The sequence below is a fragment of the Eimeria acervulina genome, genomic scaffold (assembly GCF_000499425.1).
Source record: "Eimeria acervulina Houghton genomic scaffold, Eah_scaff205, whole genome shotgun sequence".
Taxonomy (NCBI): domain Eukaryota; phylum Apicomplexa; class Conoidasida; order Eucoccidiorida; family Eimeriidae; genus Eimeria; species Eimeria acervulina.
Genome location: NW_013550053.1, coordinates 31,821 through 47,622, shown reverse-complemented (window position 1 = coordinate 47,622; position 15,802 = coordinate 31,821). Strand labels below are relative to the sequence as shown.

The window sequence follows — 15,802 nt, the reverse complement described above, 5'->3', positions numbered from 1 at the left end:
ATATATATATATATATATATATATATATATATATATATATATATATATATATATATATACACGCATGTATATATATATATATATATATATATATAACTCCAGCGATACAGACACTCCATGTAGCCAGCTAGCTAGCTAGCTGGCTGGCCGCTAGCTAGCATTGCATATGCCTTGTGAGCTCTTAAAGGGACGGAGAGATGGCGTTGTTCGAGGGTTTTTAGGGTTTAGGGTTTAGGGTTTATCCCACGCTGTCAAACCCTAAACGCTAAACCCTAAACCGTAGAGCATATTTTCATTGTAGAGGCCAATACTTATACTTGCGAACGAGTTGAAGAGGAGTAATTCTTTCCTTTCTGCTGGGGTTAAGAAGACTTCCTACAACTTGACACCAGAAGGGAGAGACACCTGCTGCAGCTAGCTGAGAAGCAGGAGAAGGTAACGATTGCAATATCGCTGCACTTGTTCTAGGATTATTATCAACATCAAGATTAGCAAGAAAAGGAGTAAGCTGTTTGCTGCTGTGGAGTTTATAAGGTGCAGCAGCACCGTCGACGAAGAGAAGAAAGCAAGTGAAGCCCACAGACCAAGCATCATAGGCAGGATTTGCTGTTGCTGCTGCTACTGCTGCTTCTGTTGAGGCTGCTGCCGCACCACGATGTTGCTGCTGTCGCAGCACACAAGATGCATGCGCTGGATCCATATAAAAAGGCGTATACTTTTCATTGCATTTTCTTTTTTCCCCCGTTCGACTCGTCATACCGAAGTCTGCAAGATACGTTTTTCCTTCTTTATTAATTAGAAGGTTTTCAGGTTTTATATCAAAGTGGCAGATGCCTGCTGCATGCAGCTTTGCTGCAGCATCAATAAGCTGTTTGCATGCAAATGCTTTTCCTTCTAGAGACAGTTTTGCTGTAGCAGCAGCATAAGGGCTTTGGTAAAGAAGAAGAGTTGCATCTCCAAGCATTACTTCTGATAGAAGCACGCGTTGTAGGAACACAAAATCTTTATATGCGTATACACTTCCTGCTGCTTCTCCTATTCCTTCTCCTGCTGCTCCTGCTGCTGCTTCTTCTCCTTCTGCTTCTCCTGCTGTTGCTGCTTCTGGGGGGCCTACGGTTGCTTCGTATAGCGGCAATGCCCATTGATTTGCTGCAGCAACAGAACGAGCGGAGGGAGGCTGTCTCCTTCTTCTTGCTGCTGCTGCCGTTGCTGCTGCTAATACTGCTGCTGCCTCTTCTGCCCCTTCGCCTGCACCAGCGGCACCAGCACCAATGCCTTGCAGCGGCTCTAACTCCTGAACAAGAAGGTCTGTAAGGCTTGCTCCGACTGCCTTTAGCAGCTCCTGACGTTCCTGCTGCAGCAGCTGCGCCTGTTGCTGTTGCTGCTGCTGCTGCTGCAGCTGTTGCAAGTGCTGCTGCTGCTTCTGCAGCCCAGGTATATGATTGAACATGAGTTTAAGAGCGAGCTCTTTAGTGTTTAAAACAGCAGCATCTGCCGCAGCAACAACACCAACCGCTAGAACAATGCCTGTGCCCCCAACTCCAAGGATCCGCAACTCTGTTAGTCTGCAGCGCTGCAGCAACTGCTTTCCTGATAATGGATCACGGATATTGTTTATAATTATTTCTTTCTTTGAGGGGTCTTCTCCGCTCATTGCAATGAGGGCATCGCGAGCGACAGACTCCACCGGATGCTGCTGCTGCTGCTGCTGCCGTGTTTCTGTTTTATCTTTATCCTGTTCCTTAACATTTAAATTATATTTCATTACTGCAACAGTTTCGCGCTGCAGTCTAGTTTGCTGCTGCTGCTGCTCTTCTGCTGCAGGCGCGGGGACAGGTTCGGGGAGACCGAAATCTCCTGCTGCTGCTCTTTTTGCTGCTGGTGCTGCTCCTGTTGCTGCTGCTGTTGCTGAAGGCGTCGTTCCAGCTGTCTCTCCAGAAGACAAACGGAGAGCCCCTAAACCCAAATCGCCTAAGCGAGGGGACTCCCCCGGCTGCTCGGGCTGCTGCTGCTGCTGCTGGGGCTGTTGCTGCTGCTGCTCCACGGGCGGCGCTGCTGCTGCAGGGGCTTGGCGTAGCATCCGCTGCTGCTGCTGTTGCTGAGGGATATATTGCCTGACTGGTTGCTGCGCCGCTGCTGCTGCAGCAGGGGGGAGGGGTCTACCGAGTGCTGCTGCTGCTGCTGCTGCTGCTGCGTTACCCGCTGCAGCAGGAGGAGACACCGGAGGCTGCAGATATTTAAAGGGAGAACGACGCAGCACACGACCCATGAAGCCTGTTGCTGGAGATCTGTCTCTGAGTCTTCCGTACATCTCGCCGAAGCGTTGCCGCCGCTGCTGCTGCTGCTGCTCCTGCTGCTGCTGCTGGGCGGCATTAGCACGAAGCCGGGGGCTTAAGGGCCTCACGTTAATCCGAATGCCCTTGCGGGGCCCCAAGAAGGAAAAAGGAGTGAGCTGCTGCCGCGGCTGCTGCTGCTGCAGTTCATTGCTAGCTTGCAGCAGCACCGATGATGAAGTAAGCCAAGGAGACAGAGAAATGCTGTCTCCTTTCTGCAGCAAGGAGAGAGCAGCAGCAGGCGCTGCCAGCAGAAGGAGAAGGAGCTTCATTGCAGTAGAAAGAAGAAGGATAGAATAAAGAGGAGAGAAAAGGAAGGAAAAAGAAATAAAAGAAAAAGAAGAATAAAGATAAAACACGAAGAAGAAAAGGACGAAGAAACAACAAGAGAGAAACGAAGGTAAGGAGAAGAAAACAAACAACGCCGGAGTTAGTGCTGTTACTTTAATCAAAGAGAAGAAATAAGCAGATATAAACGAAAGTCGAGACAGAGAGACAGAGACAGAGAGACAAGGAGATTCTAGTGAGAGAGGGGCAAGGCCTGCTACAGTAAACAGCAGCAGCAATAGCAGTAAGGCTTGCTGCTGTTGCTGCTGGTTCTACGAAAGGAGACTGCAAGGCAGCTGCTACTCTGCTGTTGTGGATGGTGTATTGTTGCTGCTGCAGCGAGCAAAGAAGAAGAATAACAACAAGAATAAAGAAGAATGCGATGAAAAAGAAGAACACATAGGTAGCTGTTGCTGTCATAAGAAGAAGAAGGCAGCTGTGGCTGTCGAGTGCCCCCGGGTGAGTTGCTGCTGCTGTTGCTGTTAACTGCTGCTGCTGCTGCTGCTGCTGCTGCTGCTGCTGCTCTTGCTATTGTTGGGGTTATTTTTAAAATTTTTCGTCAAAAGTTTGAAGCTATTCACTATTAATCAATTTAAATGATATTTTAAACATTTTAATTCTCCTCCATGCAGAAAATCCCCAAAACACTGCCGATGAATCGATGCAGTGGAGGTCACTGCCGTCGGCAGCACAGCAGCACGATGTACTGCTGCTGCTGTTGCTGCTGCCGCCGTTGCTGCTGCTCTTTTTTTGCTTTCTTCCCTGTACTTTTCTGTTGTATTTATTAATTGTGGTGTTTTTGTTGCACTATTTTACTTAAGTAGCAGAAATAACTGCAAGTATGGCTGCGCATACGCCGCAAGGAGGTGACCGGAGTCGGGCGCGCCTTTTCAGTGTACGCAGCACTGAAGAGACAGCAAATACACGAATAAATTGAAATTAAATTAACTCATTAAATATTTAAATGAATTAAATTACAGATATATGCCTATACTTTTTGTGTAGCCGCAGCACTACAATGGCCTCTGACGATCTCCTTATGGACAAAGCCCAATATAAGAAATATTTATTACTTACTTAAGAGCCTTTCGAGCAAATCTGCAGCCCATTAGCCTACGAGGGACCACAGCCCTTAGAGCATTGGGGCCGGCGGGCCCGCGAAGGCTCCTCCCTTAGGGGGGTCAGGCGAGAGGCAGAACCGCCCATTGGGACGTTTGGCGCTAGATATTTAGAATGCAGTTATTGCGTGCAGTCTCTATGTATATATATATATATATATATATATATATATATATATGTAGATACACTTCTATATATATATGTACATATAATATATATATATATATATATACATATATATTTATGTATGCATACGCGCATATATATATATATATATATATATACGTCTGTAACAGAAAGGGTTTTTTTTCTTACCCAACTGTGTAGCAGGAGGAACGGCCGTTTGAACCCTCTAAGTCGAAGGTGCAGGTGAGATCTGTTCAGTATGCCTTGCTGCGACTGCTGTGTGCATTGTTTATATTCTTTCCCTTTTGTTTAATAATAAAAAGAAAATGAATATTTTTATAAATACATCTATTAATATTTAAAACTAACTCTGTTCCTAAATCTAGAGACGCCGAGAGAATAGGCAAAACGTCCCCTTTATACTTTATATTTATATCTACTTTTATATGGATATAAAAGTAGATATAAATATAAATATAAAGTATAAAGGGGACGTTTTGCCTATTCTCTCGGCGTCTCTAGATTTAGGAACAGAGTTAGTGTTAAATATTAATAGATGTATCTATATTTATGTTGTTCTTTATTTTTATGTACCTACATCTATATTTATATTTATATGTGTAGTTAATATTATATATCTGCATCTATATATATGACTACATCTTCCTTTGTATTTATATCTAAACATAGTTGCGTAATATAAACAAAAAGAAAGAAATGTAGATATCCTTTAAATATCCAAATGTTATATATATATATATATATACATATATATATATATATATACATGGAACATTATAGATAAAAGAAAATAAAACATAAATGCCCTCTAACTGGGCAAGGAGGCGTTTAGATGGATATTTAAATTTTAAATAAATGAAAGACAACAAACATAAATATTCTTCAAGTAGACATATATGTCTCACTATACATATATATGTATATGTCTTAGCATTGCATGCATTATATTATTTATAATAAATCATATACTTTACAATCCTTACTATATTGTATATATATATATATAAAACAAAAAAGTAGAGACAACAGAAGAAAAGTGTTGTCCCTACACACACTGCGCAAATAAAGAGAAATAAAATATCTTCGCTGTCGTATGGTTGGGTAAATAAGCAAACAAACATAAAACAAAAAAAGAGATAAAGAGACAGACAGAAAAAGAGACAGAGGAGGCAGACAGATAAAGAGACAGAGAAGGAAACAGGAACAGAAACACAGAAAGAAGAAGAGAGACAAAGAGAGAGAGAGACAGACATATAGAATCACCTGTCTCCATGTCTCCATCGTGCGTTGCTTCATCAAATAAGACCGAAAAGACGGCAGCAGCAAGGAGACAGACAAAAGGAGACAGTGGAGACCAGAAAGGAGACACTAGACATGGAAAATGAAATAAAAAAGAAAAGACAGATAATAGATCAATATTGGATCCCCAGCTTTTGGCATATGCTCTCCACTGAAGGCCTTGCATGAGAGTCTGTGTTTAACAGCGCACCAACAGCGTCAGCAAGCGGCTTGGACACCCCTCTGCGTCGAAGGTCTTCACTAGGACTGCCGAAGATATTGTACCCCCTTCCTGTATGATGATGTCTACGCGAGCCGCCTCTCGGTGAGTCTAGCTCAGACAGCTGCTCCAGAACTGAGCCATTAGGGTTTATCCCATACGGAAAGCTTCCCCCACTTAACATGACATATGCTGTTACCCCTGTTGCCCAAGCATCATAGGTTTTTTTTAATTCTCTTGATCTCCTTTTTAGTGCACAATCTGCTGCACGAGGCTCCATATACAGCACAGTGCCGTTGTAACAACTTCGTGTCTCCCCTAGAGGACCAGCTAAGCCGAAGTCTGCAGTATAAGGAACTCCTGAAGGACTTATTAATATATTCTCCGGTTTTAAATCCATATGCCCAACTTGCAGGCTATTTAAGGCAGCAACACTACCCATGAACACTGCACACAGATACTCCATTGCCGACATAGAAGGACGGAGAAAGGTTAGGCTTAGTCTGGTGGTTGTGTTTTTGCTATTCATAGTCACAGTTGAATCTCTAGGAGTCAGCAGAGACGTTGCATCTCCTAACATAACCTCAGAAAGAACTACCTTACCGTGGAACCCAACTCTCCCGACCAAGAGAAGGTCTTCCTTAGAGGCCTTTGGCGCTGGTGCTGCTACTGCGGGTCCTGCTCCTCGCAGCCTCTGCTGCTGCTCCCCCTCGTCGTGCTGCTCTGGCTGCCCATTGGGATTGCGTAAAGAGGCTGTGAAGAGTGGCATGGCCCACTGATGCCCTACAGCAATGTTCTGTGTGGTTAACTCTCCTCCTGCTGCACCCGCTCCACTTCCTCTTCTAGCTCTTCTTAAGATTCTCTGCACTCCCCCTACCTCCGACTTGTAAATATCTTTTAACACTGCTCGCGCATGCTTTCTTTCATCTGGTGAAGGATCTGGAGAGTTCAGATGGAAGTAGGCCAGCTTGACAGCAACCGTTGTAAGGCCGAGTTGCTGCTGATCATCTCCATTCGACAGACGCATCTGTACTACAACTCCGTTGCCTCCAGAACCTAAAACCTTCTCTGATGTTAATTCAAGTTTGTCTGTTATAAGGGCTCCTGTACTGGCATCTCGGACGTCATAGAGACGCGCTCCCTTCCCACCTGCTGCTGTAGAAGCAAGTACACGAAGTGCTGCAGTACCAACAGGATCTGAAGAAAAAACAGAGGTGGTTCTACTCTTTAGGATTTCTTGCAGATGCGTATTATGCGCCGTTGCCGTCGCGACTTCAGCTAGATATTGTTCAGCCTGTTGGTCAGTAAACAAAGTGGGGGCAATACTTTTTACACTTGGTGCTGCTGCTGCTTCTTCTGCTGGAGCTGCTGCTGCTTCTTCTTGCTCTGTCTGTTCTGCTGTTTCTGCACTTGACGGCTCAGCAGCAGCAGCATCAGCAGCAGGTTGTCTTGCGGGCCTTTTAGGGCTGCCAACACGTCTTCCTCTTCGCAGTTTATGTGCTGGTGCTGCACCAGCAGCAGCAGCATCTCCAAATACCCTGCCCAGTAGTTTTCTTGCATTTTCCTTGTCTCTTTCTCGCTGCTGTTCATAATCCTCAATATTTCCTGAGATGTTTTTTAAGCGAGGAATTGCTTCAGCGAGAGGAGAAGATAGAGGGCGCGGAGGCCGATACTGCGGCCGTTGCAGGTCTTCAAGGTGCTCCATCAGGCGCTGTGAGGCTGCACCAAAACCAGACAGCAAACCCCCCCTACCTGGCGGAGGAACAGCAGGAGTAGCAGGAGAACCAGGAATAGGAGGGAACTCCAGTTGCCTCCGAATCTTATCCCTCTCCCTTTGCTCACGCTCCTGCCTCAGTCGAGACCCAGGGAAAATGGCCCCAAGCCCTCGCCGGAAAGGATTTACAGCAGCAGCAGCCGCAGCAGCAGCAGCACGAGCAGCATCCCCCACAGCCGCTTGCTGCCCCACTGCTTGCAAAATGGGGGCATGCCGCGCTAAACGTTCAAAATGATGGGCCTGGAGGAGAGCAGCTGGTGCTGCTGCATCAGGAGCGAGCAACCTGCTGCTGCCGTTGCCGCTGCTGCTGAGGGCGGCAGTGGAGGGCTTATGGTGGAGCCCGGAAGCAAATAGAGGAGCTGCTAGAGCAGCAAAAAGAAGCAGAAGCAAGTTCATTTTTATTTTAAAGAAGAAATAGAGAAAAATCATTCAGAAGACCACTGGTTGCCTCAGTCGAGACACCCAACTGCAGCAGCAGCAGGAGCTGCCGCAGCAGCAGCAGCAGAAACAGTGAAATATGCAAGAATAAGCTATCTTGAGCGCTAAAAACAATAAAATCTCCTTTTTATTTTTACCTAAATCATTCTAAAAGCAAGAAAAAGAGAGAAAAATAACAAATGCGATGAGAAAGAAGCGACCGAGCAGCCGCAGCAGCAGCAGCGACAGCAGCAGATCGGCGATAGCGGAGCAGCAGCAGCAGCAGCAGGAGCAGCAGCGGGGCCGGTGGTTTGTCGTGCTGCAGCATCTACCATTCTTTTTTATTTTTATTTCATTGAAATATTCCTCCTTCTCACAAATTAAAACAATTCTTTTCTTTATTTTAAAGAAAACAAAAAACGAGGCAGGGCAGCATCAGCAGCAGCAGCAGCAGCAGCAGGAGACAGGAGACAGGAGACGGCAGCACGAGAGGGATCACTTCATTCCAGCTGCTGTCTTCTCCTTTTTCTGCATCTACAAAGCAAACAACTTGCATAAAAAATAAAAGAAAAAATATAAAAGCTTAATAATTAACAACAAAAAATAAAACAAAAATATAAAGATAGGCGCCCCAACTGCACGTGGGGATTATCCGTGCAGAAAATATATCGAAGCCTCAGCAACTTGTTCATATTCCTGGCTAGCTAGCTAGCTAGTTAGCTACTGTTGCTGCTGCTGTTGCTGTTTCTTGCTGCTACGGTTGCTGCTGCTGCGGCTGTTGCTTCTGCTGCGGTTCCTGCCGTTGCTGCCGTTGCTGCTGCTGCGGTTACTCCTGCTGTTGCTGCTGTTCCGGCTGTTGCTGTGGCTGTTGCTGAGGCTGTTTCTGCGGCCGATTGTCTTGATGCTGCTAATCCTGTTGCTGCTGTTGCTGCCGCTCCTGTTGCTGCTGCTGTTTCCGCTGCTGCGCTTACTGCTACTGCTGCTGTTACTGCTGCTGCTGCTGCTGTTGCGGTTTCTGCTACTGTTGCTGCTGCTGCTGCTGCTCCTGTTGCTCCTGATGCTGTTGTTGCTGCTGGCCGCTCTTGTTGCTGCTGTTGCTGCTGCCGCTGCTGTTCCTGCTGCCGTTGCTACTGCCGCTGCTGTTCCTGCTGTTGTTGCTGCTGCTGCTCCTCTTGCTGCTGTTCCGGTTACTGCTGTTGCTGTTGCTGCTGCTACTGCTGCTGCTGTTGTTGTTGGTGCTGTTCCTGGTGCTGCTGCTGCTGCTACTGCTGCTGTTGCTGTTTCTTGCTGCTGCGGTTGCTACTGCTGCTGCTGCGGTTACTGCTGCTGCTGCGGTTGCTGCTGCTGCGGTTTCTGCTGCTGTTGCTGCTGTTCCTGTTGCTGCCGCGGCTGTTTGTGCGGCTGATTGTCCTGCTGCTGCTAATCCTGCTGCTGCTGTTGCTGCTGCTGCTCCTGCTGCTGCTGCTGTTTCCGCTGCTGCGGTTACTGCTGTTGCTGCTGCTACTGCTGTTGCTGCTGCTGCTACTGTTGCGGCTACTGCTGCTGTTGCGGTTGCTGCTACTATTGCTGCTTTTATTGCTACTGCTGCAGCTCTTGTTTCTGCTGTTGCTCCTGCCGCTGCCATTGTTCATGTTGCTGCTGTTGCTGCTGCCGCGGCTGGTCCTGTTCCTGCTGCTGTTGCTGCTGCTGTTGCTGCTGCTACTGCTGCTCCTGTTGCTGCTGCTGCCGCCGCTACTGCTGCTGCAGCTTCTGCTGATGCGGTTACTGCTGCTGCTGGTGCTGCTGCGCCTACTGCTGCTGTTGCTGTTTCTTGCTGCTGCTCCTCTTGCTGCTGTTGCGGTTACTGCTGTTGTTGCTGCTGCTTCTGCTGCTGTACCTGTTGTTGCTCCTGCTGTTGCTGTGGCTACTGCTGCTGCTGTTGTTCTTGCTGCTATTGCTGCTGCTGCGGTTACTGCTGCTGCTACTGCTGCTGCGCCTAGTGCTGCTGCTGTTGCTGCTGCTGCTCCTCTTGCTGCCGCTGCGGTTACTGCTGCTGTTTCTGCTGTTTCTGCCGCTGATGCGGCTGTTCCTGCGGCTACTGCTGGCGCTGGTGCTGGTGCTGCTGTTCCTGCTGCTGCTGGCGCTGCTGCTGCTACTGCTGCTGCTGCTCCTGGTGCTGCTGCTACTGCTGCTGCTGCTTCTGCTGCGGCTGCTGCTGCTGTTTTTACTGCTGCTGCGGCTACTGCCGATGCTGTTGCTGTTCCTGCTGTTGCTGTTGCTGTTCCTGATGCTGCTGCTGTTGCTGTTACTGCTGTTGCTGCTGCTGTTGCTGCTGCTGCTATTGCTGTTGTTGCTGTTGCTGCTGTTATTGCTGTTGCTGCTTTTGCTGTTCCTGTTCTTGTTACTGATGCTGCTCTGGCTGCTGCTGTTGCCGCTGTTGCTGCTGTTGCCGCTGCTGGTGCTGCGGTTACTGCTGTTGCTGGCTGTGCTGCGGTTATTGCTGCTGCTGTTGCTGCTCCTCCTCCTCCTGCTCTTTTGCTGCTGCTGCTGCTGCCTTTTTTTGCTTCTGCCGCTGCTGCTTCTGCTGCTGTTGCTGCTGCTTCTACTGCTGCTGCTGTTGCTGCGGTTACTGCTGCTGCTGTTCCTGCTGCTACTCCTGCTGTTACTGTCGCTGATTCGTGCTGCTGCTGCTGCGGTAACTGCTGCTGCTGTTGCTGCTACTGCTGCTGCTGCTGCAACCTAGCTAGCTAACTAATGGCTAGCTGCAGCAGCCCGCGCAGCTAGCTAAGAAGGGAACAGGGAACGGCGCAGGAACGACTCCTGCCCGCCTACCACTAGATAGCTGAATAGCTAGCTAGCTAGCTGGATAGCTAACTAGCTAGCTAGTTAATTAACTAGTAGTAGTAGGTATCTAGTTAGGTGGCTAGCAAAGCGTCTAGCTAGCTAGCCAGCTAGCTACCTGTCTTTCCAGCCAACTAGCGGCAGCAGCCACGCAACCAATACAGCATACACCAGCAGACTCGAAGTAGACAAACAAAAAAACAAAATTGAATTAAATTGAATTCAGATAAATTAATTTAAATTAAATTAAGCCAAATAAAACAAACAGTAATGCGTCACGGTCTTCAGTTCGCTTGCTGCCGATTCTGCTGCTGCTGCTGCTGCTGTTGCTGCTCTCGTTCGTGTTTCTGCATCTGCTCTTGCTGCTGCTGGTGCTTCTGCTGTTGTTGCTTGTGGCTGCGAGAGGGCCGCTGCTAAGTTCTGCTGGCCGTGCTGCTGTTGCTGCTGCTGACGAAGCAGCAGTAGAAACACTAGCAGCAGGAACAGCAGCATTCTGTTCTCGTTTGTTTCGCTGCGGTGTATCCCCAGCTGCTGCTGAGGCAGCAGCAGCACCTCCGCTAGCGGCCGCAGCAGCATTAGCAACAGCAACACTCGCAGCACTATCCAGCGCCGCACTAGCAGCAGGAGCAGCAGTACTAGTAGAAGGAGCAGCAGCACTAGCAGTGGCAGCAGCATCGCCACTGGCAGCAGCAGCAGCAGCAGCACCAACAGCAGCGTTAATGCTGCTGCATATATCTATTGATAATCATAGTTTGTTCTGGGCTCTTCTTCTTCATCTGCTTGCAGCGTACTTCTCAGCAAAATGCTGAGGCTGCCGATGCTGTCTTCTTTATTTATATTTAAAGGAAAGAAGGAAACCAAACTAAACTCCTCTAACACTGCAGCAAATGCTCGATGAAGAGCAGCAAAAGGACCCGGCATACTCTCCTGAAGTGTATAGACACCGCAAGTATAAACAAAAAACAATTCATAATTTCTTTTATTTTTTACTTTATTATACTTTATTGTCTTTTATTATACTTTATTCGTTTACTCTGTTCTATTGCTATAATAGGAAGACGCATCTACACGCAAACCCACTGCCACTTGAAGCAGCAGCAGCAGCAGCAGGAGTAACAGCAGCAGCAGGAGTAACAGGTAACATCAGCAGCAGAAGCAGCAGCAGAAGCGCTACCAGCATGAAGGTTAGGAGAAGGAGCAGCACACATAGCAGCTGCATCAACAAGGCAGCTGCAACAGCAGCAGCAAGAGCAAGAGCAGCAGCAGCAAGAGCAGCAGCAGGTGTGTACTTACATTGAGTTCTTCTACTACTTGCTGCACATCTCTGGAGAGAAGTTGGTGAAGAATTACTTCTTCTTCGTCTTCTTCTGCATCTGCATCGGCAACATGAACAGCAAACGCTGAGTTGTTCAAAGACCTGCTTGCCCACTGATGTCTTTCTTCTGCCTCTTCGTCTGTCTCTTCGTCTGTCTCTTCTTCTGTCTCTTCTTCTGTCTCTTCTTCGGTGTCTTCATCTTCTTCACTAACATTGCTGTCTCCTCTTGCAGCTGCAGCTGCTGCTGCTGCTTCTGTTTGCAGCATGGACCTCGAACTGCTGCTGCTGCTGCTGCTTGTATTCCCACTGCGTTTGCTGCTGCGTTTGCTGCTGCGTTTGCTGCTGCGTTTGCTGCTGCTGCTGCAGCGGTGAGCAATATTAACAGAATTAATAAGGTCACACTTAGTAAGGATGTTAATATGGGGCAGCTCAAAGAGCAGCATAGCATTAAGTGCAAGGAGAGACCCGCTAAGTGTCTTTGCTGCATCGCTTAAGAGATTAATATCTAAACAAAAGCCAACACAAAGACGATAGTCTTGAAGAAGAAAGAAAGAAAATAAATGCTGCAGAGCCTCCAGGTGTACGTACAGCTCAATCTGACCCGGTAAATCAAACAGCAGCAAATCATCTTCCGCTGTCTCCAACAACTTCTCCTCAAGCCACTCTTTATTTTTCTCTAAGTACTCAATGCAAAAGATAAGCGACCCATTCGGGCCTAGATTCATTGCTGCTGCTGCATCTTCTGCTTCTATTAACTCTCTTATATCAATATCTGCAGTATAAGGAATATACTCTGCTGCTGGGTCTAGATTTATACATACTACGCCTCGCCTGTTTACTTGCTGCTGCTGCTGCAGCGCAGCACATAATGTACTCTTCCCGCTGCCAGCAGGGCCCATCAATAATACGCCGTGACGCGGCATTCTCTCCTGCTGCTGCTGCTGATCCTCCTGCTGCTGCTGATGCTGCTGATGGGTCTTGTGCCGCTGCTGCTGCTGCTGCGGCTGGGGTGGGCTGGAGTTGGACCTTGGTGCAGCAGCAAGAGCAGCAGCTGAAGCTGCTACTCTTCTGCAGCTGAAGCTGCTGCTGTTGCTGCTGTGGTTCCTGCTGCTGCTGTTGCTGATGCTGCCCTCCGATTTGATGTCTGGCGAGATAGCAACCAAACAGCCCAGGAGACAGGGAGGCTCTGCTGCTGCTGCTACTGCAGCTGCTGTCTATCTTGCTGCTGTTGCTGTTGCTACTGGAGCTGTTTCTGTTGTTGGTGTTGCTGTTGCTGCTGTGGATGGTACTGCTGCTGGTGACGTTACTGCTGCTGTAGCTGCTGCTGTTGCTCTTTTTGCTGTTGTTGTTGCTGCTGCTGCTCCGCTGCTGCTATTGATGGCGTTGCTGCTGAGGCTCTTCTAATCGAGGTGGAAGGCTGCGCAGAATCGCTGCTGCTGCTACTGCTGCTGCTATGACTGCAGCAGGTAGTGCTGCTGCTGCATATTTGTATGTATACGAGACGAAGAAAATAATATTGAGGTCTCAATATACCAAGTTAACTTTTTATAGACCCTAAAGAAGAAGAAGAAGGAGAGAGAAGAAGAAAAGGCATAGAAGGCCCCAGCGACAGCCCCGCTGCAGACCCACTGAGCAGCAGCAGCAACAGCAGCAGCAGCAACAACAGCAGCAGCAGCAGGAGTTGTAGGCGCAGGTCTTGTTTATTTTGCTGTACATACACTCTAATCTTTGTTTATTTATACAAGAGTGGTGCTGGCTTGTGTTGCTCTGCTCCCCCGTCACGCTGTTGAGGTGGGTGGCCCCTGAACCCTAAACCCTAAACCCTAAACCCTAAACCCTAGTTTGTAGTTCCTTGTCTGAATCACTGTTTTCATTATTAATAAAGAGAAAGAAAATGAAAAAAGACAAAGGAGGTTATAGTTGCTGCGGCAGCAGGTCCTTGGCCCCCCCGAAACCCCGCACATGCAACTCTAAACCCTAAACCCTAAACCCTAAACCCTTTGGCCTGACTTAGCTTGTCTGTGGCGTTGTCTGTCCCTGGGTACGCAGCGACGATGCTGCTTTTCGGTTGAGTATGATATTTAGGGTTTAGGGTTAAGAGGGGTTTATAGGGAGGGTTATAGAGAGGCCTAGCGTTTAGGGTTTGCGTCGTTTGTTTATGTTTATGTTTGTGTTTGTTTTTCAGGTTGTTACTGTAACATATTATTCTTTTTCGTTGCTTTCTTTGAATTATTCTTGGTGTACTTCAATCCCCTAGTGTTTAGGGGGGTCTTCTTTACGTCGGGTTTAGGGTTTATTATTATTAGGGTTTATTTGTATTAGGGTTTATTATTATTAGGGTTTATTATTATATTTAGGGTTTATTAGGGTTTAGAGCAATGGCAGCATCAGCAAACGACGTATTTCCTTTTCAAGTGAGTGCTTCTCCTTCATGGGGCCCTCCTGAGAAAGACAGCAGCAGCAAGCAATCTTCTTCATCGTCATCGTCTTTATTAGAGGTCCTTCCTTTTGATTTAAATTTAAAGTCTTCACTCTTTTCTCAGCAGTTATTTCGCTGCTGCGACTTCACCTTCAATAGCGTAAGATCATCAACATAAACCCCTGTCAGGGTTTCGCCTTTTATAAATAATGTTCTTACGTCTTAGGGGGGGTTAGGGTTTTGTGAGGGTTTTAGGGTTTTGGGGGGTTTAGGGGTTGAACGAGTTTAGGGTTTAGGGTTTAGGGTTTTACGTTGGAGTTTATTAGGGTTTATCAGGGTTTATTTGGGTGTGCTAGAGTTGATGAGGGTCTCTTAGGGTTTAGGGTTTAGGGTTTAGGGTTTGTGCGAGCAGAAGCAAAGGGACCCAAGGGGAGGAACGCCTGCAGATGATGAAAAAGAATTTCATATGGTGGATAACAAACCCATGATGAGACACAAAGCAGGAGGAGGTTAGGGTTTAGGGTTTAGGGTTTAGGGTTTAGGGTCTAGGGTTTGTTTCTCTGTCTCCTTCTATTTGCGTCAGTTTATATATATATTTTATTATATTTATTTTATTTTATTTAATTAATAATATGTTTATGTGTCTTTGTTTACTTTTTTTCTGGGCGTTGTCTCTTTCACATTTTTATCGTTTGTCTTTTATTGTGCATTTATTAAAGAAAATAAATAACTAAATAGATAAATGAATATTTTGAGTAATATAATAAACAACTTAATTAATTAATTAGTTAATTTGTTTGTTTGCACAGAGGGCTGGCTAAGCAGGCGTCGGGCTCCTGTGAAACAAACGACAGCTGCATATAACGAAAAGACAAAAGAAGAAGAAGAATTGAAGTTAGGCAAAAAAGCAAAGAGTGACCAGAAGAAACAGCAGCAGCAGCAGCAGGTATTTATAATATTAACAACACAGTATAAATAAATATATCTGTTTATCTATCTATTTATGTTTATATTTATTTATATTTATATTTATATTTGGATGTTTTATGTTTGGCCTCATTACGCTCGAATTAACGGCTATTTATCTCATATTTGCTTTACTTCCATCTTAATATTCACATATAATATATACATAACTATATATAATTATGTACAAATATATATATATATATATATATATTTATATGTTTATAGGCTCGCTATGCTCGAATTAACGCTCGACATCGCATTTGCATGATCTGTATTTCATTTGCTTTCAGTGCATTTAAGTATTTGCATTTAATATATATGACTGCATATAAATAAATATATTCATTTGTGCATTTATATTTATATATTTATATGTTTATAGGCTCGCTATGCTCGAATTAACGCTCGACATCGCGCGTTTTCTGAGTGGTCAATCCAACCAACTAACGAGTGGCAGGTTATCGCGGAGTTGCCGCTGCAGCAACTGCACAAACAGCATATTGAAAATCGTAGGTTTAAAAAATAAGTAAATAAATAAATAAATAAATATGTATATATGTGCATGTTTTTTAATTTAGTTGTTTATTTTATTTAGTTGTTTATTTTGTTCTTTGTTGTTTGTCTCCTTGTCTTTTTTGTGTTGCTGATGATTATTGTTATTGTG

The 15,802-nt window shown here is 46.2% G+C and overlaps 3 protein-coding genes across 3 annotated transcripts; all 3 read right to left on the bottom strand.

Annotated features, from left to right (window-relative positions):
* Positions 1 to 292: 292 nt before the first annotated feature.
* Positions 293 to 2,605, bottom strand: EAH_00025330 (Rhoptry kinase family protein ROP25, putative; the record flags this gene model as incomplete). Its single annotated transcript, XM_013396648.1, has 1 exon — positions 293 to 2,605. One exon carries the CDS (start codon positions 2,603 to 2,605, stop codon positions 293 to 295), a length of 2,313 nt encoding a protein of 770 aa, XP_013252102.1.
* A 2,733-nt stretch (positions 2,606 to 5,338) lies between these two features.
* Positions 5,339 to 7,594, bottom strand: EAH_00025320 (hypothetical protein, conserved; the record flags this gene model as incomplete). The annotated part of the gene is made up of 1 exon (XM_013396647.1): positions 5,339 to 7,594. The coding sequence occupies one exon, from the start codon at positions 7,592 to 7,594 to the stop codon at positions 5,339 to 5,341; it is 2,256 nt and encodes a 751-aa protein (XP_013252101.1).
* A 1,283-nt stretch (positions 7,595 to 8,877) lies between these two features.
* On the bottom strand, positions 8,878 to 14,655 carry EAH_00025310 (conserved hypothetical ATP binding domain-containing protein, putative; the record flags this gene model as incomplete). Its single annotated transcript, XM_013396646.1, has 5 exons — positions 8,878 to 10,265; positions 11,469 to 11,499; positions 11,729 to 12,894; positions 13,469 to 13,552; positions 14,652 to 14,655. 5 exons carry the CDS (start codon positions 14,653 to 14,655, stop codon positions 8,878 to 8,880), a joined length of 2,673 nt encoding a protein of 890 aa, XP_013252100.1.
* Positions 14,656 to 15,802: the final 1,147 nt, after the last annotated feature.